At 34.2% G+C, this 23,770-nt stretch overlaps 1 protein-coding gene and 1 long non-coding RNA gene across 2 annotated transcripts in view; one reads left to right on the plus strand and one right to left on the minus strand.

Moving 5' to 3' along the window:
* The window catches only part of PCLO (piccolo presynaptic cytomatrix protein), a 389,810-nt gene that overhangs the window by 222,891 nt on the left and 143,149 nt on the right, over nt 1-23,770 (plus strand). The window contains exons 7-8 of the mRNA XM_061413775.1: nt 12,319-14,506; nt 20,123-20,259. Of these exons, the coding sequence (XP_061269759.1) occupies nt 12,319-14,506; nt 20,123-20,259 (2,325 nt within the window). The remainder of the gene's footprint in view (nt 1-12,318; nt 14,507-20,122; nt 20,260-23,770) is intronic.
* LOC133245978 (uncharacterized) lies at nt 1,847-22,664 on the minus strand. Its single transcript, XR_009735834.1, has 3 exons — nt 22,289-22,664; nt 6,930-7,287; nt 1,847-1,941 (listed from the first exon to the last, which is right to left on the minus strand). It is a non-coding gene; the product is annotated as an uncharacterized LOC133245978 (long non-coding RNA).

Below are 23,770 nucleotides of genomic sequence, written 5' to 3' on the forward strand. Positions count from 1 at the left end.
CTCCAGGTATTTCTTGACTTCATACTTTTGCATTCCAGTCCCCTATAATGAAAAGGACATCTTTTTTGGGTGTTAGTTCTATAAGGTCTTGTAGATCTTCATAGAACTGCTCAACTTCAGCTTCTTCAGCATTATTGGTCGGGGCATAGACTTGGATTACTGTGATATTGAATGGCTTGCCTTGGAAACAAGCAGAGATCATTCTGTCATTTTTGAGATTGCATCCAAGTACTGCATTTCAGACTCTTTTGTTAACTGTGATGGCTACTGCATTTCTTCTAAGGGATTCTTGCACACAGAAATAGATATAATGGTCATCTGAGTTAAATTCTAAATAGTAGAAGCCTCATTTTTTTCTATAGTTCTTACTGCTTCATTGCTAGTATACTTTTCTTGCCATAGTTCCTCTCTATGATTAAAATCTTGAATTATTATTATATGTTATTATGCCATATTATTATAAAATAGGAAATAATATTAAAGTATTTTTCAAAAAATAACTAAGATAATACTTTACAGTAATTAACTATTAGGGTTTGGTAAAAATCAAAATGACTTCATATATGTAGACAAATGTCTGTGAAAACCAGAAATTTTTTTAATTGATCTCATCAATTTGGTGTTTAGTAGTTAACCTTCGCTATTTCACCATGATTAATATATTAGGATTAACTTCAAAACAAATGTTTTCAGACTGAAGGGTGAAAAAAATTGTATTATTTGTGTTATAGTTTCTTAACATCTACATTTCAAAATATGTAAATAAGCATAATTATAAGATACATATATATGTTCTTAATGTTCAGTAAAAGACCTTGGATGAAAATTAGCCCTAAATATTAGGATATATTGGTTTAATACAGGGAAGGTCTGAATTAATAGAGCATTGATTATTACTGACCCAGTTTAAGAACACAGAGCATCATTTAATTAGCTTCCTAAGTATTTTATCATAATATTCTTGATTCAGTAGACTACTTATTTTGAATAATTGTGCTGTTGATAACTGACTACATAAAGCTACATGCATATTCTCAAAAATATATCCCCTCCCAGTGAACAGGTATGCACTTTTGTATATTTGTTTATGTTTTTTAAAATTACTACTTATTTAGGATGCTTTAATCTGCCACATGTGCTGTTGCTGAAATAAAAAACAAGCAACTAAAGTATAATATAAAAATTTGGAAAAGTTTTGAGGTATAATGTAGATAGTGACATCAAAATGTATTGTAATAGTTGCTTGACTTTTTCTTAGCATTATATTCAACATAAAATACATGTTCATAGTAGAAATATATGCCTACATACATATACATATATGCATAAACTAGTTAATATTTTTATACCCTTGTATAACTAATAAAATATTTTCACATGCAGTTGCCTGGCACAAATCCAAACCATTTATTTCTGTAGATTTTACATTTATTTTATTCCATATTTTAAAAATGATAAATCTGAAGTTAGGTAAATATTCTTTGAACCTGCCCATATCCACCCAACATTAATTTCATTTGTAGAAAATGCATTTTCTTCTATTTAACAGGGTTTTCTTTTTGATCCTCTGTCTTGAATGGTGCATAGAATTTGAATTAAGAAAGCAAAGCACCAGAACAAGCAGAGTGAGGTGAATTGAAACTTAAAAGAACTGTTTAGTTAACTGAGGTAGCTTAATTTAAAGCTATAAACAATAAAAGGAATTTTTATGTATTTTATTTTCTCCTTAAGAACATTGCTGGAGATTCAAATTAAGGCAGTCAAGAAAAGTGATAGTTGAACACAATGAAAGAAACCCTAGAGCTAACTTATAGAACTGCTGTCTCTATTTTTTTGGTTGAAAAAATGTTATGAGATGGCAAATAAAAGCTTACCTTCATAAAGAACAGTAAATAACCCTTGTGAGGGAGTAAGCAGTCAGTCACGGGAGAAGAGTTGAAGCTAAAAGAGAGTATACTCATCATTCTCCTCCTCTTTCCTCAAGTGACAGAAAAAAATATAGACTAAGTCACTCTTAATAAGTTGGACTGAATTTTAATTTCTAATCTAGTAAGTGGTGTATTTTGACATGAGAGGGACAAGGCAAGTACCCACTGTTTTTTTTTATAAAACTCAGCACTAATCACATAGCTCAGTCTCCAGGCATAGAGGCTACTTTTAAAGGATTAGTCATTAATTTACTTTTTAGAAAGTCAAACTAAAATCAAGATTTAAAGTAGTTACTAGTACTAATTGTAGAGAGTTTCATGATAACTCATAAAAGACCCACATCACAACATTAATTTTCCTTTTGACATAAATAAATGTGCATTAATTCATTCAGTGTGAAACAGGAATTAAAATGATAGAAATATTTCTAATAAAATAATATTGAATTTAGAAAAAGTTTATTTGCTTTCACCCAGTTCTCCCATTTATGGCATGAGATGATGCCTGTAAATACTCAAATGCACATCAGTAACCCCGGGTTTTCTTAATAATCCATTTGGAAAATCATCTAATCGCCATCAAAGTATGCCTCTATTCTCATATAACTTAATTTATAGAATTGAAAAGTTAACCTCTTAAAATTATAACATTTAATAAAAATATTGTATTTATAAAAGTCCATCCATGAGATTTATCATCTTAGATGACTGTATGTTTCTTGATACTTACTTAATTCAATTGCCATCCTTTATCAGTTAGTTCTTAATAGCATTTTCTAAAGAACCAAACACTTCTCCAGTTTGTACAGAAGGACCATGGTCCTACTTTCCAAGGAAATTTTGTTAATTTAATTTAATTTGAAGGAAGCTATTTATGTGACATAGCTTTATGAAGGAGATCTGTTTTTATTTACTGCGAGTATGTTTAGATAAAAGCAACTCTGAACTGTTTTAATATCATGTTCCAAGGTTTGCTAGGCCAAGGATAATCAATCAATGAGAGAGGAATAAAAAGCAATAATAGTGATTTCTGTGATTTTGTGGTTAGGTATTTCAAGAGTCTAAACATAAAATACCTTTATTATCTCAGTATAATTTAGTAAAGACTGTGCCACTGTTAAAAGGATCATTATATTCCTCGTGGCTTTAGATAAGTAGTTATTGAATCATTCCTCAAATTGCTAGTGATCCAAAGCTCTGGAAAACATATAATAGTAATCAATCTTCATTTTAATACTCCATGTACAGAATGTAGTATAATTAGAGATTTACATTTTAAAGCATTTGAAATACGGTTAATTTTGTTATGATGAGAGGTTGCCAATGAGAGATTCAAATGAGGAGGTAGTTTATAGAAGTGTTGGAATCACTCCAGTCCCTCTTTGTGGATCAGCAATTTGTTCTCAAAATGAAATAAGTCATGGGCAGACAATATTATAATATTTAGCATGCTGAATGGAGGGAGGAAGAGATGTGTCTTACTTTTTAATTTATATTTATTAATATGTTTTAGGATAAGTTTCCATGTTAATTCTTGGAAATTTGTATTAACTTGATTATTCTACTTCAGATTGCTCGCATAAACTATTAACACATTTTCTGGTGAAGGGATGTAGTCATTATCTCCTGATAGCATATTAGAACTGTAAATGATTTTGCCCTTGAAGAAGGAATCAATGTTAGTTTTTCTTAGCATTCCATATCCTAGTCCAGCAGCACATACAGAAGTTAAATGGTATAGAAATGAGAAAATAGGAGTTACCTGTGTTTATTTTCCAGTGATTTGATCAGATTTTAATTCTTATGCTATCATGTTTTCATAACCTTTAGGTTAAACAAATGCTGTTAAATTACTTCTTTGTTTCTCTTTATGCTCACTGGTTACCACACCTTCTTTCTGCTTAGCTAAGAACATATAGGCAAAATATGTTTTGCTGCCCCAATAAATTTTTGAAGTAGTAACTATAAGAAGAGAGATTTTAAGCCTAGTAATGACTGGATGTTGAGAGATTAAAAGGAAAAAAAAGAAGGAGGTCATTAGTACCTTTAAGCATTTTCTTTTCTCCTAGGAAAGTGATCAAGAAAATACAATTTTGGATGAAGCAAAAAACTAGCTTAGAAATATATCTGTAGCACACAGCAGTGTGTTTTTCCAATGAAAACGTAAAATCTAGAAATGACAAAGATAGATAAATGGGAGGTATAGAGGGTAAAAGTGGGGAGGGAGAAATACTTGCATGTACATATGTCTAAAAACTGATCACCTTAAAAACTGTATAGAATACCTTATACAGATTTTAGGAGAAAAGAAATTAATCTGTTTGGGACATTCCAGAAAATAGAAACAATATGTGTTGCCCAGACTGACATCTCTAATGCTTCTGTCCAGTGAGGTAGAAACTAGTTTTCTGCTTGGCTGCCCAGCCCAAGAGCAATGACTTTCAGCAAGAAAACAAGACAAACTGGGACAAGAGATGCATTAAGGCAAAGCAGAAGATGCCTCATGATATACTGAGTGCCACTTTCACAGTATTAATTGGAGAACATTTTTGTCTCTACTACTGGACTTTAAGAAACAACTTGTGTGTGTGACTTTTAAATATGTTCATTTACTTTGTTTTTATTTTCTGACTGCTAAGTTCTTGTGATTTAGTTTCTTGCTTTTTTGATGCTACTAGAATATCACAACAATTAAGGAAGAAGTACTTTTAAAAAACAATTTCAAGTATATTCACAAATGGTAAATTCTCTCCCATGGCCATAGAGTCAAGACTGCTTATTTTTAAAGGTGTCTATATTTTTTTCAATCATTCAGTGATATTTTCATAGCAATGATGATACTGCTCATTTAGCATTTGATTCATAGAAATAGTTATTAAATTGTTCCATACTACTTTAGTTGAAGAAATTTGATGGCTTTGTTTGTATGTGCCAGGCATTGTGCCGTATTGCAATGACTAGTGTATTTTAGATGTTTTATCAGTGTTCAAAGTATTTTTCCAGAATGGTATCATTTAGAATTTCATTTTTCACAGGTCACTCCATGTTATTTTTAATTTTCCTTGTATATCTTCGGTTCAGTTCAGTTCAGTCACTTAGTTGTGTCCGACTCTTTGCGACCCCATGAATCGCAGCACACCAGGCCTCCCTGTCCATCACCAACTCCCGGAGTTCACTGAGACTCACGTCCATCAAGTCAGTGATGCCATCCAGCCATCTCATCCTCTGTTGTCCCCTTCTCCTCCTGCCCCCAATCCCTCCCAGCATCAGAATCTTTTCCAATGAGTCAACTCTTTGCATGAGGTGGCCAGAGTACTGGAGTTTCAAAGCAGTAGAAATAACTGAGCCCTGGCACTCAACATTTAGAATCTATTTTAGCTCTATGTAGGGGTCGGGGTGGAATGTTAAAAATGAGTCTATTTGGGGAATACATTATTAATGATACAATGCATTGGATAGAATGCTGAATATTTTATATTCAACTGCTATTTTGTCTCCAAACTGGAAACTATAGATAGTGGGGTAGAGAGACCCCCTTAACGGTGACTTAATGCTTTCATTGACATTTCAGAGAGTGAAACTCTCCTTATAAGAGCTATCTTGTTTGAAGGGACAAATATCCTAGACATTTCATCTACCTTCCTAATACTTAAAAGGCATAGACATTTATAGAAAGATATTTATACCCTAATGAGAAGGAACGACCAGGTACAGAGCAGAAGTAAAAATATCAGAGAACTTATAATATGTATAAGTAGTATTCTTCTTCCAAAGACAAAGACTTCTCTCGTAATCAAGTAAATACAGGCCATGAGTGAGAATTCCAATAAGGCGAGACAAATGATTCTGAGAGCAATTTCTGTCCTCCAGTTCTGTATATTATACTGCACAGTTGAAGGACAGTCTTACTCATAATCTCAGTCAGTACAGTAAAGAGTAAACATGCACTTAGTTTTTTGCACTCAGCTATCAGATATGTGTTTCTGGTTTTTGTTGTTACTGTTTTGATTCTTGTTTTCTTAAATTATTTTTAAGATGGAAAATATTTCTCAATTTTAAAGTTGAGGTTAGTTATCCAGTTGATTTCCCTTAGTGATTCGGGTAATTAGTTTCTCAAACTAGATAACTGTTGTTTCCTCTAAAGTTTGTAATCCCTTTTTAATTACACCACTGATCTTCTTTTGAACTCAGAATAGCAAGCAACTTTTAACAAAGTTGTAGCATTTACATAATTTTTCATTCAGACTAGGAATTCCGTATCCTCTGATTTTTCCTTAGTTATTGCACCAGTGGAAAATTTCCCAAGATTTTTACGGGGTTAAGCTAGAAAAATTAATCTTCTGCACTGAAAGAGACATTCTCATTAATAGTTGTAAGCATCTATTTTTTTCCTCCATGTTCTCTAATCAAACTGTGTTTTTTAAATCTTGGTTGAATATCTTCTGAGTATTTATTCATGTTAATCCAAAAGGTGCGAATCATCCTATCTAATAAAGAGATTGATTTTAGAATCATAATTGATACAAGGCAAAATCTAATATGTTCCTCTCCTTATTAATTTGCTTAGATTGTTATCATAGCCTAGAATATCTCTTTTTCTTTCACCCTTTATCCAAGGAGCTCTCTTTTTCAAGTTGTCATCCAAGTTTCTGCTTTTTCCATTCAGACAAAGACACTAAAACGTACAAATACCAGCATTCTCTATAAGCTAAATAACAATAGATTAGGGATCTCGTTCTGAAGATACCATCTTGTATGTCCTGTGACATCTATGATTTTTCAGCCAGTGACTGTTTTGCCTCTGTCTTCCCCTAGAGATATCTGACATTGTATAGTGGCATTTTTGATTGACAGGACTAGAATAGGATGTGCTGAGTGGATAGAGGCCAGAATTGCCACTAAACATTCTACAGTTCACAAAACAGTCCTCCCACTCCCAACATAGAATCATCTAGAAAGAAATGTCAGTAGTGCCAAGGTTAAGAAAGATTAATTACTTACATTGATGCTGGGCCATGAGTAGTCATAGTCTGCATGCAGATCCCTAACAAATTGCCTGACTATTTTTATTGTTACATCCAAAAGTTGGCAACTGTGTCAAGGGATAATGTAAAATGCTTTGCTGAAGTCCTGTGAGATTGTATCTCCTGTGTCTATGTTATCCATGTGGACTGCCACATTATGATTGGAGGAAATTAAATTGGGCTGTTACAATTTTCTCTATGATGCGTGCCACCCCGTACACTGCATTCCAAGTCATCAACCGTGATTGCACATTTAGAGTTTGATGGTTTTCCTGGTAGTTAACATATTAGAGTTAATTTAAACAGTATGTAATAAGCAGGGTTCCCTTTTCCACCTGTAAGAAAAAAGGAAATGGATGAGTGGAGACCTTAATATAGATAAAATTTCAAGGTTTTATATATTATATATATATATATATACACACACATATAAAATACGTATTATATATAGCATTTATATTATGTATCACCTATGAATTATATTCTCTCTCTCTCTCTCTCTCTATATATATATATATATATATATATATATATACACACACTGGTGTGTGGGCTTCCCTGGTGGCTCAGATGGTAAAGAATTTGCCTACAATGTAGAAGACATGGGATTGATCCCTGGGTTGGGAAGATCCCCTGGAGAAGGGAATGGCTACCCACTCCAGTATTCTTGCCTGGAGAATTCCATGGACAGTAGAGCCTGGCAGGCTATAGTCCATGAGATCGCAAAGAGTTGGACACAGCTGAGTGACTTTAACTTTCATTTGTGTGTATATATAAAAATAAATATAAATATACATATATATATATTTGTTTTTTGCTTCTCCATTTTTCCTCTTTCTGTTTGCATTCAACCACCTTCTGTATGTATTTCCACCTCACAGAAACTAAAGCATCACCAGGCTGAAGTGCATTTCATCTATCATATAAGATGCATGGTATCAATGGGCTCCTCCAAGAAGTGTTGTTTAAAATATCTTCAGACAGCAAACTTATGCTGGAGTTTGTTTGCTTCCTATCACTATTGCGATTGAAATTAATTTTTCTTCAAGTCTTTTTAAACCTCCATTCTATTCTTAGGACTTACTTTCCTTTCCCTTGGTCTATTATTTGCACAAGTATTTTTAAATATTTGTTTTTAGTACAATTATTTTTCAGATTAAGGGCACCAGATCTGTTTGAAAACTTTGACCAGGCTAGTCATCAAGGCAAGAAAATCTTATTAAACACCAATATTTTTCTAGATTGTTATTATTGTCTCTAATCATAACCTCCAACTGCATCATCCTTAATCATGATTTAGTGAAAGTCACTCTGTCATGTCTGACTCTTTGTGACCCCACATGCTGTAGCCTGCCAGGCTCCTCTGTCCACGGAATTCTCCAAGCCAGAATACTGGAGTGGGTAGCTGTTCTCTTCTCCTGAGGATCTTCCCAACCCAGGGATCAAACCCAGGTCTCCCACATTGCAGATGGATTCTTTACCATCTGAGCTACCAGGGAAGCCCGATTTACTCCTTAGACAAACTGATAATGTAACAATAATCTCCTCAACATACAGGAAAACTGAGTGCCAGGGAGTTTAAGCAACTTGCTAAAGTTCTCACAGCTGGTAACGGCAGGGCCAGGATTGAAACTGAGTCTAGCCTGAGAGACTAAGCTTACAATCACATTACATTTCCTGTCATTCGGGAGGAATGTAGCTAAAATCTTGACCAGTCTCCAGCTTTGTTATCAAGTAGTACAGAACAGCAAAGCTATTTTGTCTTGTGGGGACTGAGTGCTTAGCTGAGCTAGCTCATTAAGTATTGGATTGGCCAAAAAGCTTGTTTGGTGTGAAAAATTCAAACAAACTTTTTGGCCAACCCAATGTCTAGCTACTACCAACCAACTTTGTCACTTGTTTCTATGACTCACGTCCCTAGGCCACAAAATATTGATAAACAGAAGTCATGTATCATTAAATGTTTGCAACCCTGAAGGAAAATTAGAAATCCCTAATACCTGGAATGTTTCTTTAACCTAGGATTATATTTTGAAAACAACCAAAGACTGAGCTTGACTAAGCTCACTCTGTCAAGTGAGAACTATAAACTGTTAAACATAAATTCAGATAAATTATATACACGTATTGGAGAAGGCAATGGCACCCCACTCCAGTACTCTTGCCTGGAAAATCCCATGGACGGAGGAGCCTGGTAGGCTGCAGTCCATGGGGTCTAGAAGAGTTGGACACGACTGAGTGACTTCCCTTTCACTTTTCACTTTCATGCATTGGAAAAGGAAAGGGCAACCCACTCCAGTGTTCTTGCCTGGAGAATCCCAGGGATGGGGGAGCCTGGTGGGCTGCCATCTGTGGGGTCACACAGAGTCGGACACAACTGAAGTGACTTAGCAGTAGCAGTAGCATATACACGTATGAGCAATCAACAGTAAGAACTAATATCAGTTTCTAGTTTAGTTCATTATAACCATTACTCTTAACATAGTTGTCTTTTTTGCAGTTCCTCATACTTTTATCTTTCTGGTGATTTCATATATACTCTCATCCCACACAGTGAATTCAGGGAAATTCATTTCTTGATTCAGAGTTTAAAAGTAATTGAACAGGTTCTTGTTTTATCTTTTCATTTATTTATTCTTTCATTTAATGTGTGTGTGTGTGTGTGTGTATATATATATATATGCGCCCATTTAATGGGTACCTTCAGTATTTTTAAAAATTAATTTTCAAAGTGTGTGTGTTCACCTCAGAAATTTCTTTCATTCTCTCTATTCGTTCCATTGCATTGTTACCTTCTCTGTTCTGTGTGCTTTCTCTCTGCCAGGATCCACTTTTTGTGTTACATTAGTTAGTGGGTATTTTTAACCTCCTTTGGTGGGAAATCCTTACTTTGAAATGCTATGCTATTACAGTTTCAGAGTAACACAGTGAAACTTTCTTTTTCAAACCATTTCACAACCACAATTATGTAGTACAGATGAACAGTTTAAACTTGAAAATTCTTATCCAGATACCAAATCTACTAAATGCAACTCAAGGAAAAGAAATGGTCATTAATTTCAGTCTCCTATTGAACTCCATGATATTCAAAGAACGAAAAAGGTTATTGTGAAAAAACTTTTTTAAAAAATAGAAAACATATATATGTTAGTATTAGGGGAAATTATTAAATAATTATTCATTTATTTACTATTATGGTCAGCACACTCATTTTTTTGCAAAGAAACAGTTTTTTAAACATTTAGAATGTGAATTTATCAAACATCCATAATTTTCTGTAGAAATGAGAGGATTTTGCAAGGAAATGATATGTAATGGATACCTTATACACCAGATACACCAGAATTGCATGTGGCTCAGTGGTAAGGAATCTGCCTGCCAAAGCACTCAATCCTTAGGTTGGGATGATCCCTTGGAGTAGGAAATGGTAATACACTCCAGTTTTTTTGCAGAAAAAATTCCATGGACAGGGGAGCCTGGTGGGCTACAGTCCATGGGGGTCGCTAAAGAGTTGGCCATGACTTAGCAACTAAAAAACAACTACAGTATGTACCAAACATTTTGCACAGAGGTCTCATTGACTGTTAATAACAGCTCTGTGACTTGATTGTAGTAAGTAAAATTAAAAGAAATAAGGATGAGAGAGAATAAATAATACACCAAACAGCTGCTTTTGAGGTTCCATTGCCCATATTCCTCAAGGTCTCTGTGAGAAACAAGCTACAGTTTCAAAAACCATACTTGAAAGGCTTATGATGTTTAGTAATTGTGAATTTCATTCAATATTTTAAATTTCAGAAATACGTTTAAACCTTAATTGACCTTTATGGTATTGCTTATGAATATTATTTCTGGTAAACAATGAGGGTAGGTAAGTGGAGAAGAAAAAAAAATGACAACAGAGAACAGATTTTAAAACACCTAGGGAAATAAATTTGGAAATAGTAAAAAGACAGTGGAAGTACAGGTCTTGAATGAATATATATTTTTTTGGTTTTTAATACTTGGTGATTGGGTGAAAGGGAAGAATTAATGTCTTTGGATTATTAGTACAAAAAAGCAAAAAAAGAAGAATTTTGTAAAGAATATGCAACTAGAAGGCCGAAAACCTGAGATCTAGTTGGAGGAATATGCTACTAAATGCTTGGGTAGCTTTGAGTGTATCAGTTTATTTTAATTATAGTCAAAATGATCTCATGTCTTCTGATATTCTGAAATTAAATGATTCCAAAGACCAGTGTTTCTTAGAATGCAAGTTATGACAAATTAACCAAATAAAATGGAAAACATCTGACAGTTTACCTATATGCTTTCTCTGATATTTTTTAAAGATTTCAGTGTGTTTATTTAAATAATTTTGTTTATTTATTTATTGGCTATGCTGGATCTTTGTTGCTGCTCAGGCTTTTCTCTAGTTGTAGTGTGCACTCTTCTCCTTTAGGCAGTTTCTCTTATTGTGGAGCACGGGCTCTAAGGCACAAGGGCTCTGTAGTTGCGGTCCCGGGTTCAGAACACAGGCTCAGTGGTTGTAGTACATGGGCTTAGTTGCTCTGTGGCATGTGGGGCCTTCCCAGACCAGGGATTGAACCTGTGTCTCCTTCATTGGCAGGCACATTCTTTACCATTGAGCCACCCAGAAAACCCTCAGTGAATTTTTGTACTGTTTGTGGTCACTTCCTTTTGCTTCATGTGGTAGTTACTAAAGCATATTAATAAGAAGCTAAAATCACCAAAGAATAGCAACATTGAAAAAAAATTGATTCACATTGTTACAAAAATATTGGAAGAATAAATAGGAAATTAGTTCAGGTAACTCTTATGGGAGGGAAAAAAGATAGTGGAGAATGAGAGGATTTCATTTCAAAACATTTCATGATTGGTTTAGGACTGACAGACACTTCAGGGGGTGAAAGAGGAATGGTGAGACAGAAGCAAACAATTCTCTTGACAATGAGTATCTTCAACTAGTATAACTTAAATTTTAGATAGTTAACACAAGTACTCTGGGCATACCTTCAGTAAGTAATAATATGTATAGTAAGTACGATGAAAAATTAGTTTTTAGAGTTCTTCCAAGAGTCTAACTAAAATATAAGCCTGCCTAGCAATGCACTTTGTGCCTGATTTCAAAACTCATTTCTAATGTTAGGTAAGTTGTAATATGTAACAATTTACTAAGAAGGGGAAAATTATTTCTCAGTTAACTGTTTGTGACTGATACTTGCAATTATAGGTACAATTTTATTATGTGCTCAAAGCTAAAACATATATGAAATCATCTTTATTTAAATGTAAATTATGGGTTTTTTGACCTTTAACTTTTTTCCTTGATAGTAAAGTATTGTATTTTATTTACTTAATTTTAGGCAAAAGGTTCTCAAACTGCAACAACCTCTGGCACTCAGAAAAAAGTGAAGAGAACTCTTCCAAACCCACCACCTGAAGAGACCTCCACAGGAACTCAGTCAGCCTTTAGCACAATGGGCACAGTCTCCAGGAGAAGGATCTGCAGAACCAATACCATGGCCCGAGCCAAGATTCTCCAGGATATAGACAGAGAGCTTGATCTTGTGGAGAGGGAATCTGCCAAGCTTAGGAAGAAACAAGCAGAACTTGATGAGGAAGAAAAGGAGATTGATGCTAAGTTACGGTACCTAGAAATGGGGATTAATAGGAGGAAAGAGGCCTTATTAAAGGAGAGGGAAAAGAGAGAGAGAGCCTATCTCCAGGGAGTAGCTGAGGATCGTGATTACATGTCCGACAGTGAGGTCAGCAGCACCAGACCAACCCGAATTGAAAGTCAGCATGCCATTGAGCGACCAAGAACTGCTCCCCAAACTGAATTCAACCAGTTTATTCCACCACAAACCCAAACAGAATCTCAGCTAGTCCCTCCTACGAGTCCTTATACCCAGTACCAATACTCTTCCCCTGCTCTTCCTACTCAAGCACCCACCCCATACACCCAACAATCCCACTTTCAGCAACAGACTCTGTACCATCAGGAAGTTTCACCTTATCAGACTCAGCCAACCTTCCAAGCTGTGGCAACAATGTCTTTCACACCTCAAGCTCAACCTACACCAACCCCACAACCTTCTTATCAGTTACCATCACAGATGATGGTGATACAACAAAAGCCACGGCAAACTGCATTATATTTGGAGCCCAAGATAACTTCAAACTATGAGGTGATTCGCAACCAACCCCTGATGATAGCACCTGTTTCTACTGATAGTACATATGCTGTTTCCCATCTCGGTAGTAAGTACAACAGCTTAGATTTGAGAATAGGATTGGAGGAAAGAAGTAGCATGGCAGGCAGTCCAATATCAAGCATATCTGCAGATTCTTTCTATGCAGATATTGACCATCATACTTCACGAAATTATGTCTTAATTGATGACATTGGTGAGATTACCAAAGGAACAGCAGCTCTAAGCACTGCGTTTAGCCTTCATGAAAAAGATCTGTCAAAAACAGACCGTCTCCTCCGAACCACTGAGACACGTAGGTCTCAAGAAGTGACAGATTTCCTAGCACCTCTGCAGACTTCATCCAGATTGCATAGCTACGTGAAAGCAGAGGAGGACCCAATGGAGGATCCTTATGAGTTAAAGCTTCTGAAACAACAGATTAAACAAGAATTCCGTAGAGGAGCAGAGAGCTTAGATCACCTTGCTGGTCTTTCCCATTATTACCATGCTGATACTAGTTACAGACATTTTCCAAAATCTGAGAAGTACAGCATTAGTAGACTCACACTTGAAAAACAAGCAGCAAAACAACTACCAGCTGCCATACTTTATCAAAAGCAGTCAAAGCATAAGAAATCACTAATTGACCCTAAAATGTCAAAATTCTCACCTATTCAAGAAAGTAGAGACCTTGAACCTGATTATTCGACCTATATGACTTCAAGCACTTCATCTATTGGTGGCATTTCTTCCAGGGCAAGGCTTCTTCAAGATGATATTACTTTTGGCCTCAGAAAAAATATTACAGACCAACAAAAATTTATGGGATCATCTCTTGGCACAGGACTGGGTACCTTAGGAAATACCATACGGTCAGCTCTGCAGGATGAAGCAGATAAGCCATACAGCAGTGGCAGCAGGTCAAGACCTTCTTCCAGACCTTCCTCTGTCTATGGGCTAGATTTATCCATTAAAAGAGATTCTTCTAGCTCTTCTCTAAGACTGAAAGCTCAAGAGGCTGAAGCTCTAGATGTTTCCTTTAGTCATGCATCACCTTCTGGGAGAACTAAGCCTACTAGTTTGCCTATTAGCCAGAGTAGAGGAAGAATACCAATTGTGGCCCAGAATTCTGAAGAGGAAAGTCCACTCAGTCCTGTTGGACAGCCAATGGGAATGGCCAGGGCTGCTGCTGGACCCCTGCCACCAATATCTGCAGACACCAGGGACCAATTCGGATCCAGTCACTCTTTGCCTGAAGTTCAACAACACATGAGAGAAGAATCACGGACTCGAGGCTATGACCGTGACATAGCATTCATCATGGATGACTTCCAACATGCCATGTCAGACAGTGAAGGTAAATTGGGCCTCAAACTACCTTGCTACTCTCAAAACTCAAACTCTTATTTTTCTGCATGTTTGATTTTCCTTCTCCAAGAATGTATTCTATTTTTCTTGGTGTGTCTTTTGCATGTTTACTTCAGTTTTATTTCTTGTAAATGGAAATTCTATCTTGTGTATAGATTTCATAGCATGCTCTTTATTTCTTTTTAATTTATCCTTTTATCGTTGTTTCTTGATTGTTTGATTTTTGTGGTGTCTACTTTTCCAAAACCATTATCAAATAATTGTGTCAATAAAATATGGTCATCCTTTAAATCTATAGTTGGAAAGTTTTTTGTTGTATGTTTCTTTTGTTTTCAAAAGTTATTTTTAAAGTTATTAGTTTCTTTCAGTTTGTGAAATGACTAAGGTTTTGAGCCATTGACTATTCCACTAGACTTTGTAGTAGAAAATTATTTATCATTTGTGAGATCAGTCTTTGTTAATTCAGAGAATGTTTTCTTGAGAACGTTCAGGTGAGTCCCTAATGTTAGCATAATGCAGTTTTATAATCTACTAAATAAAAGGCTTGTATTTTAATTTCTCTCTCATTGTGAATGCCATAGTTGACGAGCATTATACATTGTACATTTTGTATTACATACTAAAACCTTAGTACCTAATATGATATTGACAGTAAACAACAGTATTATCCATATGCTGGTCAATATGTATGAAGCACTGTTTAGATCTTAAAATTTGAACTTTGTACATTGCTTTTGTGAATTTAGGTATTTGAGCTGAAGCTTTCCTTGTGTGTTCAGTTAGCCTTTTCCATGGGTTTCCTTTTTGCATTATTTCATATTTTTTGCACTAAATTGTTTTACTAGTTTTTCATATAGAACAAGTGATATATGGCAAGTACATATTTAACTAAAAACTTTATGGTGATTTTTTATTAAATCATATAGAACCAAAAGGATTTTAGAAAATGACATGACCAAGTCTAAATTAGAGGACAAGATTGAAGAGGTACAGAAATGTGACATTTTGCCCATGCCAAGAGGACTTATTACTCTTGGTTCTTTTTTTTTTCTTCTCCCTCCATGGTTTACATTTGAATATAAGTGTGGCTTGACTCCTAAAAATAAAATATTTCTCATCCAATAAAAATGTATTACTTCATGACTTTGGGGATGGAAAAGCTCTAAGCTAACATCTCTTCTTTTAAATCTAACATTTTCCCTGGGGGCTTGCAGGAAAATATATTTTCACAAAAAGGATTTTCTTTCTTCTGTATCTCGATACCAGTGTGATATTAGAAGTTTAAGTATAGGTTAGATCAGGACAAAAGTAACCACTGGATCTGAAGGAGAAGAGACTGCTTTTCCTAGTGAAATTCCAATAGACCAGTTACTTTCTGATTTGTTTTTTTCTCTATGAGCTGTTGAATTGACCATTTTTATTGATAATTAGCCAATTAAATAAAACACTATTTTTTTTACTTTAGCCAGTTGTTTAAATCAACCATCATAGTTAAGTAAGAGTTATATGGAAACTCCTGTGTTTTTCACAGTCCACATTTAACACACGTTATATATGTATATAAATATATAGATATATAATGACTTCTACAGAAGAATAGAAAGGCTCATCAATAATACTATCTGTAAAATAGCAAAATAGAATAAAAACTAACAGGTCAATCATAAAACTAAACACCAAAGGCTTTGTATGCATGATGTACATTTATCTGGAGAGAATTTGACAAATTCATTTATTCAATCATAGATTCTGCCATCATGGTGCCAGACATACAAATGTTTCTAGATATTCTGAAGTATGACAGTTATTTACATACATCCATGTAAAAATAACCACATTTTTCTCATTTATATGTTTGGATGATATGTACTCATAGTCATCAAAGACTATGAGAAACTTGCTTTGATAAAATATCAAAACACATCAAAAATTACTTATCAAAAACATTTGTTAAGTATTGGAAAGATCAGATTTAAAAAAGCATGTTAATCTCCAGCAAATTGTTTAAACTAATTTGGATGAGACATCGTGCAGCACCCAAAATTAAGAAATGTGTAAAGAGGACACCAGAGAAGGAAACAAAATGAAACTTACATGAAGTTAAATTGAGTTAAAATGTTATTTTTCAATTAAAGCAGATAAGAAATGTAGTCATAAAAAAAAATCATGTTGGTACATAATTATACAAAGAAAACTATAACAAACTGAATTATATATGTAATATTATCTGTGTGAATTGTAGTGATGTGTTTTTAAATGTTCTGTATTTTCTTTGTGTTTGTATCTCATAAACGTATTACTTTTTCTTGGTGAACAGTGCTCTGCTCTTTTTTTTTTTTTTTAAATCTTGGGATCCATGAGTAATTAAGAAAAAAGTAAAAAATATTTTTCCCAATCACGTAACTTACAACATTATAAACTCATGAATTATTAGAGATTTTTTTAAATAAAAGTTTGCCACATATATACTATATCTATGTTTGAGTGATACTAAAACAACCTTGAAATATATAACATTCCAGCAGGCTACTTAGTATCATGTAAACAAAGCAAATTTAACTGATTTCAGATTTATTCAGATTTATTGTGTGCTTTCTCTGAATTCAATCAAACTCTTGGTTATAGACAACAATATATATTTCAGATGTATTCTATATGACTCCAGGTAATTTTGAAATACTTCATCTGAGGTAAAATCTAGGTAGATATAATTTTTTTTCTTTTTAATTAATCTGTATTTATTACAGCTTTTAAAGCAGAATGTGACTTGAGGTAGGCACAATTTATGTTGCTTAATAGTTATGACCATCAGCCTAAACTGTACAACTTAATATTCATTCCTGGTTAAGAACAGAACAGGGAGACTAGAGTAGATTGGAGAAAAACTAAACTAGAAACAATCGTTATATTTCTGCAACCACAAATAATTTGTTGAAAACATTCTTTTAAAATATACTCATGTTTAAAAAAAATGCATCAGTACATACAGTCTTAAAAAAAATTCCAAGGAATATTTTATACAGAACAGAATTGGACCCCAAAACAGCTTACTTGCATTTTACATTTAAGAGAAGAAAATATCAGTAGCCTAAAACAGTGACTTATTTAATTTGGAAAATGCTGTTATTATTGTAAAATTTCATTTTTAAAGTTTGGATCTACCGTGGCAGATCCAACAATTGCAATTACAAACATTTAGCATTTATGTCCAACTTGCTATTGGGCTTCCCAGGTGACCCTAGTGGTTAAGAACTTATCTGTCCATTCAGGAGATGGAAGAGACTTGGGTTCTATCCCTGGGATGGCAAAATCCCCTGGAGAGGGGCATGGAACCGCACTCCAGTATTCTTACCTGGAGAATCCCATGGACAGAGTAGCCTAGCAGGCTACAATCCATAGGGTTGCAAAGATTCGGACACAACTGAAGCAATCTAGCACACACCAACTTTCCATAAATGGTGAATATGGAATTCGATTTAAGAGAAGACTTACTTAATCTAGTTTCTCTTGATTGATAAATTCCTATGCGAAGCATGGTAGCTATCCTAACTTAGTTACATATAGAATTATTATAAACAGACAAAGTATGTCATCAGTATTGGAAATAAATTGACAAAATGTATATCAAGTTGAAATTCTGCCTCATTTGTATAGACACAGCCAAGGAAACATTTTAGATTTTTTATTTTAAGTGCAATTAGCAAAGTATATATTCAAGTGATATCAGGTACAGTATCCAAGGTAGTCATTTATTAAAATCAGTATAGACTATTTTTATGAGAAATGTTATTGAAATATATAAAAATAATATAAAATATTTGTGTTTTGGTGATCATCTAATAAGTTTTAGAGACTAATGGTTAAATAATGGATTTGTTTTGTTTACTTATCAAAATTATATTGAATATATCTTTCATAAATTTAGTCCCTTGGTGTCAAGGGAAAACTTGAAAAACCATAGTAAATACCAAATAGACTGTGAGAAAAGTGTGTAACTGTTAATGAGGTTCATTCGACAAGTATTTATTTTAAAATGTACTTATAATAATTAGGATATTTAACTTTCTTTAGTTGATGACTAATTTTCCTATGTGCCACTCATTTCCCAAATACTTTATTAATATTTGTGGCATTTGCAAGGCATTGGTTTTAGTATTAAGGGAGAACAAAAAAACAGAAGACATGAGGCTTACCTTCAAGCAGCTTAGAGTCTTAATAGGGGAGATCAGACAAGTACATATACAACCACAAACCAGGTATGTATCATTGTATTGCCTCAAATCTAAGACTGACTAAATTATGACACATTTTCTATCATTCTATGTTTATTGAGAGAAAGTTCTGTGGTTAATCAGTGGCAATGACCAAGATCACAGGAGGTGTAGAGGTGAGTAATGCTGTATATACTGTGGTTTTGCCAGCCCTGCCAGTAAAGAACTAATGGATACTGCTTGGGAAAAAGTGAAAGTAGAGGAAGAGAAGTCAGTGATGTAGACAGAAAGAGAACTGTAATGAGGTTGAGAGGAATACTCAATAGTATGGCATTATCGAAACCAGAGTTTCAAGAAGATGTAGACTGATAGCATCATCAACAGATCTTTCAGGATAATACTTGAGAAGAGGTGCTCCATCTGCCATTTAGGAAGTAACAGTGTACTTCCAGAGACTATTAATTAGGGATCCTTTTACAATACATAAAACTTTCTATGAAGGCAAATTCTATATAATAGGTAAATAATGATTTGGAATCACTAGATAAGAACTTTAAAATGTCTTTGAAAGTACTAAGAATTTAATGGGTTGAAAAAATTTAAATAGTAGTTATATACTCAAATATAATTATATTTTCAAAAAAGTATTTTAAGATGTTAAGCTTTGTCACATTGTAAGTACAGAAAGCAGCCTACCAACTCTTTTAATTCCTAGATGTATGATCCCACAAAAAATAATTGTTTGATTTTTAATGAAAAATTCTAGTAGGTATATTTTAAAAATTAGGCTACCAGATGATTATGGCACACATGTTCCTAGCACTGATACCTAGGATCCTCCTAAAAATAAATATTTTCATCTAGTTGTGAATGTCATAGATGTGTCATGCTTTCAAAAGATGCTCAATTGATGTCCAAATCTAGCAGCCACATATTGGTACTGGGTTAATATGATAGTGGAAAAATAATTGAATCTTTTGTATCGAAGAAATGTGTTTTCCTTAGATTTTGGTGATATATAGTGGGGAGAAGTGAGGAGGTGGACTGATGGAATGAAGTTGAATAGAACAACTTTTGAGAAATATTCATTTGTTCATTTATTTATTCAATCACTATCTAAATTTATTTTTTCACCTGATTTAAATGTTAATTTTGTCTTACTTTGCTCTGAAAAGTTGACAGGTAGCACATGGTTTTTTTTCTAGGTTATTCCCTCATACAGAATTTTTAACATAATGCAGGAAATGATATTTCTGATCCCACTGGGAATTGTGTTTGAAATGCATGAATGGTTAATAAGCCCCAAAGCATGCTGGTACTGCAGATCATCTACTGCCCTCTGTCATCTGTATTAGTTGGAGTTGCAATGTTTGATATTTCCTTGGTCTCCAAAGCCTATCACCTCCGTCGTGAAGAAACAGATTGGTTTGACAAACCCAGGGAGTCTCGTTTGGACAATGGACATGGTCTAGATCGAAAACTGCCAGAAAGATTGGTCCACTCTAGACCACTCAGTCAACACCAAGAGCAAGTAAGTGCTATATTGAGCAATGTCTTTTAGATTTCTCAAAAATAAAAGACTCATTTCACCATAGAATGGTCTCAGTTATCCCAAAATACACAGGACTTTGATCAATCAAGCTCACAAATGACTTTTTTTTTCCAGTATATTAAGGTGGCAATTGCCTTACTTCATCAGCCATGACTGATTGACATTGAAGCATAGCTGTGATGCTTCTTACCAGGCAATTAAAGTGATTTTTTGCCTCTAACAGACAATTAAGCCATATAGCATACCAAACACTGCCATGCAAAGAAAATGCATGAAACTCCTGAAGAGCTTAAAGAATATAGGGTAAAATAGACTTGGGTAATTTCAGGGCTTTCCATTAGAATATGCCCAGCTGTCAAGAAATAGCAAATAAGAAGATGACCAAACCAAGCAGCTGGGAACAGAGAAGGCTTCACCTGGGAATAAGGGAACTGATGTTATATGGAAGTGTTATATGGAAGTCTTTTACGTTCATTATTGGATTTTATATTCAGAACAACTTTCATAAAGTAGATTTTATTAGTTAATATCTATAGATTAAAAAAAAAACTAAGGGATACCATTAATGAAAGTGAAGTCGCTCAGTTGTGTCCGACTCTTTGCGACCCCATGGACAGTAGCCTACCAGGTTCCTCTGTCCATGGGATTTTCCAGGCAATAGTACTGGAGTGGATTGCCATTTCCTTCTCCAGGGGATCTTCCCGACCCAGGGATCAAACCTGGGTCTCCCGCCTTGTAGACAGACACTTAACTGTCTGAGCCACCAGGGAAGTCCGATTGGATGGAAAGAACTTACTATATTAAGGAGTCAAAATCAGTCATTCAGGGATACTATTAACTATTACATGAATATAATACCATAACCCATGATCTTATTCACTTTAGAACAAAAGAGATGATGTTTTAAATTGAACCTTGATAGATACTAGGGAGATTAACAGTTGGATAACCTGAGGGAGATTCCTCTGGTAGGTCACTGACCTTAAATCAGTTGCCTTAATGGATCAGGTATTTGCAGGTATTTGTATTCATTATGATCATTAAGATACTCACAAAAGAGATAGTTACTTATATCATGTACATTAATTCTTTTATCATCCTGTCTGATTAATGATTAATTGATAAGCTGACAACTATATTTGAACAAAAAAGAACCATATGAATTTACTATAATATAATTCAGTATTTGTCATGTTAAGGGATAAAAGAAAACAAGATTTTTGCATGTAAAAGTGCTGTCTAAAAGATAGGATCTATGGTCATAGATTTGATTTTTTCCTAAGCAATTTCAGTTTTTTTTAGACAAATTTCTAACTGATAAAATATTTTCTCAATTTTATTGTGCTCTTCTAGACGTTCTCATACTTTATAGAAATCTGTTATCCTCTGTTTATTATAAATATTCTAGATCTAGAATAGATCTAACTAGGAAATTAGAAAATTTAAAAATTAGAATCATTCTGAATGTGTTTAAAACTTTTAGTTTATCTCTTATTTACAGTTACAAAAATAGTCAATTTGTCAACTGAAAATAACTTCCTTGAATTATTTTTTATTATAGGAATCTCATTCTGTAATGACTTATTTGTTGTGCCTTACTCATCTTGTTTGTTTCTCTGAAGTTTAGTATTTCCCACAAACCAAGATCAACATAATGAAAATACAGATCCTTTCAAGGAATCCTGATAGGATGAAATATAAAAACTGAGGAGCTAAAAACATAATAACTTTCATACAGTTATTTCCCAACACTTCTGAGTATCCAGAGTAGTCTTGTCCACCTAATTTATCCAACTAGTATTCTACAGGATCTGAAGACATAACACATTATATTTGAATTTATAAGTATAGAGCAATATAATACCAAAATTAAACAGGCTCTATCTGAGAATGACTTAATGAATTTTTCTTTGTTTAATAACATAGAAAATGTAAGACTCCTTGTAAATTTAATAATGTGTATCTCATTGCTAAAAGTTATTTTCACATTTATATTTTGTTATCTAACCTGTGAAGTGCAAGTTGCTCAGTCGTGTCCAACTTTTTGTGACCCAATGGACTATACATTCCATGGAATTCTCCAGGCCAGAATACTGGAGTGGGTACACCGCTTTCCCTTCTCCAGGGGATCTTTACAACCCAGGAATCAAACCCTGGTCTCCCGCATTGCAGGCAGATTCTTTACCAGAAAGCCACAAGGGAAACCCAAGAATACTGGAACGGGTAGCCTATCCCTTCTACAGGGGATCATCCCAAACCAGGAATTGATTGCAGGCACATTCTTTACCAACTGAGCTATCAGGGAAGCCCTTGTAACATATAAACAAAAAACTGTGTAATACTCAAAACTTAAAGACATGTAGAATTATAAATTAATCATAAAACATACAGCCATATAGCCACCACACAAAGAAAGGGAGTGTTTTCTTCCCTTTGAAATCTACAAAGGGGATTGTAATTTTTCACATTGTAATTTTCCCCTTTCCAGATTGTAATTTTCAACCTCTCTCAAACAAGTAGTGAATATATTGACTTTTCTGTCAGTAATTTATTTTTCTTTATAAATTTCTCTATGTGAAAGCTACATAGGAGATGACATGTCTTGATTACATTTAAATGAAGTTCATGCTTTTTTGTCTTAATATTTATCTTCAAATACTCTCTTCCTATCAAAATTATGTTTTGGTATAGAAAGAATAACAAAGTATCATTCTTGTTTTAGTCATTTATTTAGGGTAAGTGTTGCTTCTGCCAGATAAAAATAGGGACAAGGCCAGAGGATAGGACTGATGTCAATTAATTGCCCTGTTCCTCTCCCGAAGAGCAAGGTTTCTGACATCACTGTCTTTGGATAATTCCCCATTGACAGAAATATCACTTGTATGCTGCCCAGAAAAAGGGTTCTTCTCTGTTTATAAATATTTCAAAAGAAATTATGAATGCTCCCTTTCTTTGTGTGGTGGTTATATAGATGTTTGTTTTATTAGTTTATAATTCTACATATTTTTCAGTTTTGAGTATTGCATAGTTGTTTTTTTTTTTTTGCTTATATGTTATGTAAAACATATAAACACTAATGTATCTGCTTTAAAAATTATTTAACGTAAAACATAGGTTAGAGAGATAGCAGACTATGTCTGACTTTAGACTCAAAGTCATTTGAATTATAAAGCCAAATCTGCATAAGGCAAATCTCTGTGTGTTTCCTTTTGTATGTTTAACCTCCACACTATTCAGTAGGAATTCAACTCTGCTTTGTGAATTGAAGAAATCACCTGATCTCTTTCTTTTTTTCCTCAGTCACTTCATCAATAAATAGAACTAATACCATTCACAGCATCATTGCAAAGGTCAAAATTTCTCTACTAGGACACAGTGCGTTCATTCTGCACTAATGCCCAAGCCTTGTGCACTTCCCATGTGACTGCTATACTGAGGTACCTCGGGCTCCTTTGAAAGAGTCAGTCTTTCTTTATTCTGGGCTTTTGAA

The sequence above is a fragment of the Bos javanicus genome, chromosome 4 (assembly GCF_032452875.1).
Source record: "Bos javanicus breed banteng chromosome 4, ARS-OSU_banteng_1.0, whole genome shotgun sequence".
Taxonomy (NCBI): Eukaryota; Metazoa; Chordata; class Mammalia; order Artiodactyla; family Bovidae; genus Bos; species Bos javanicus.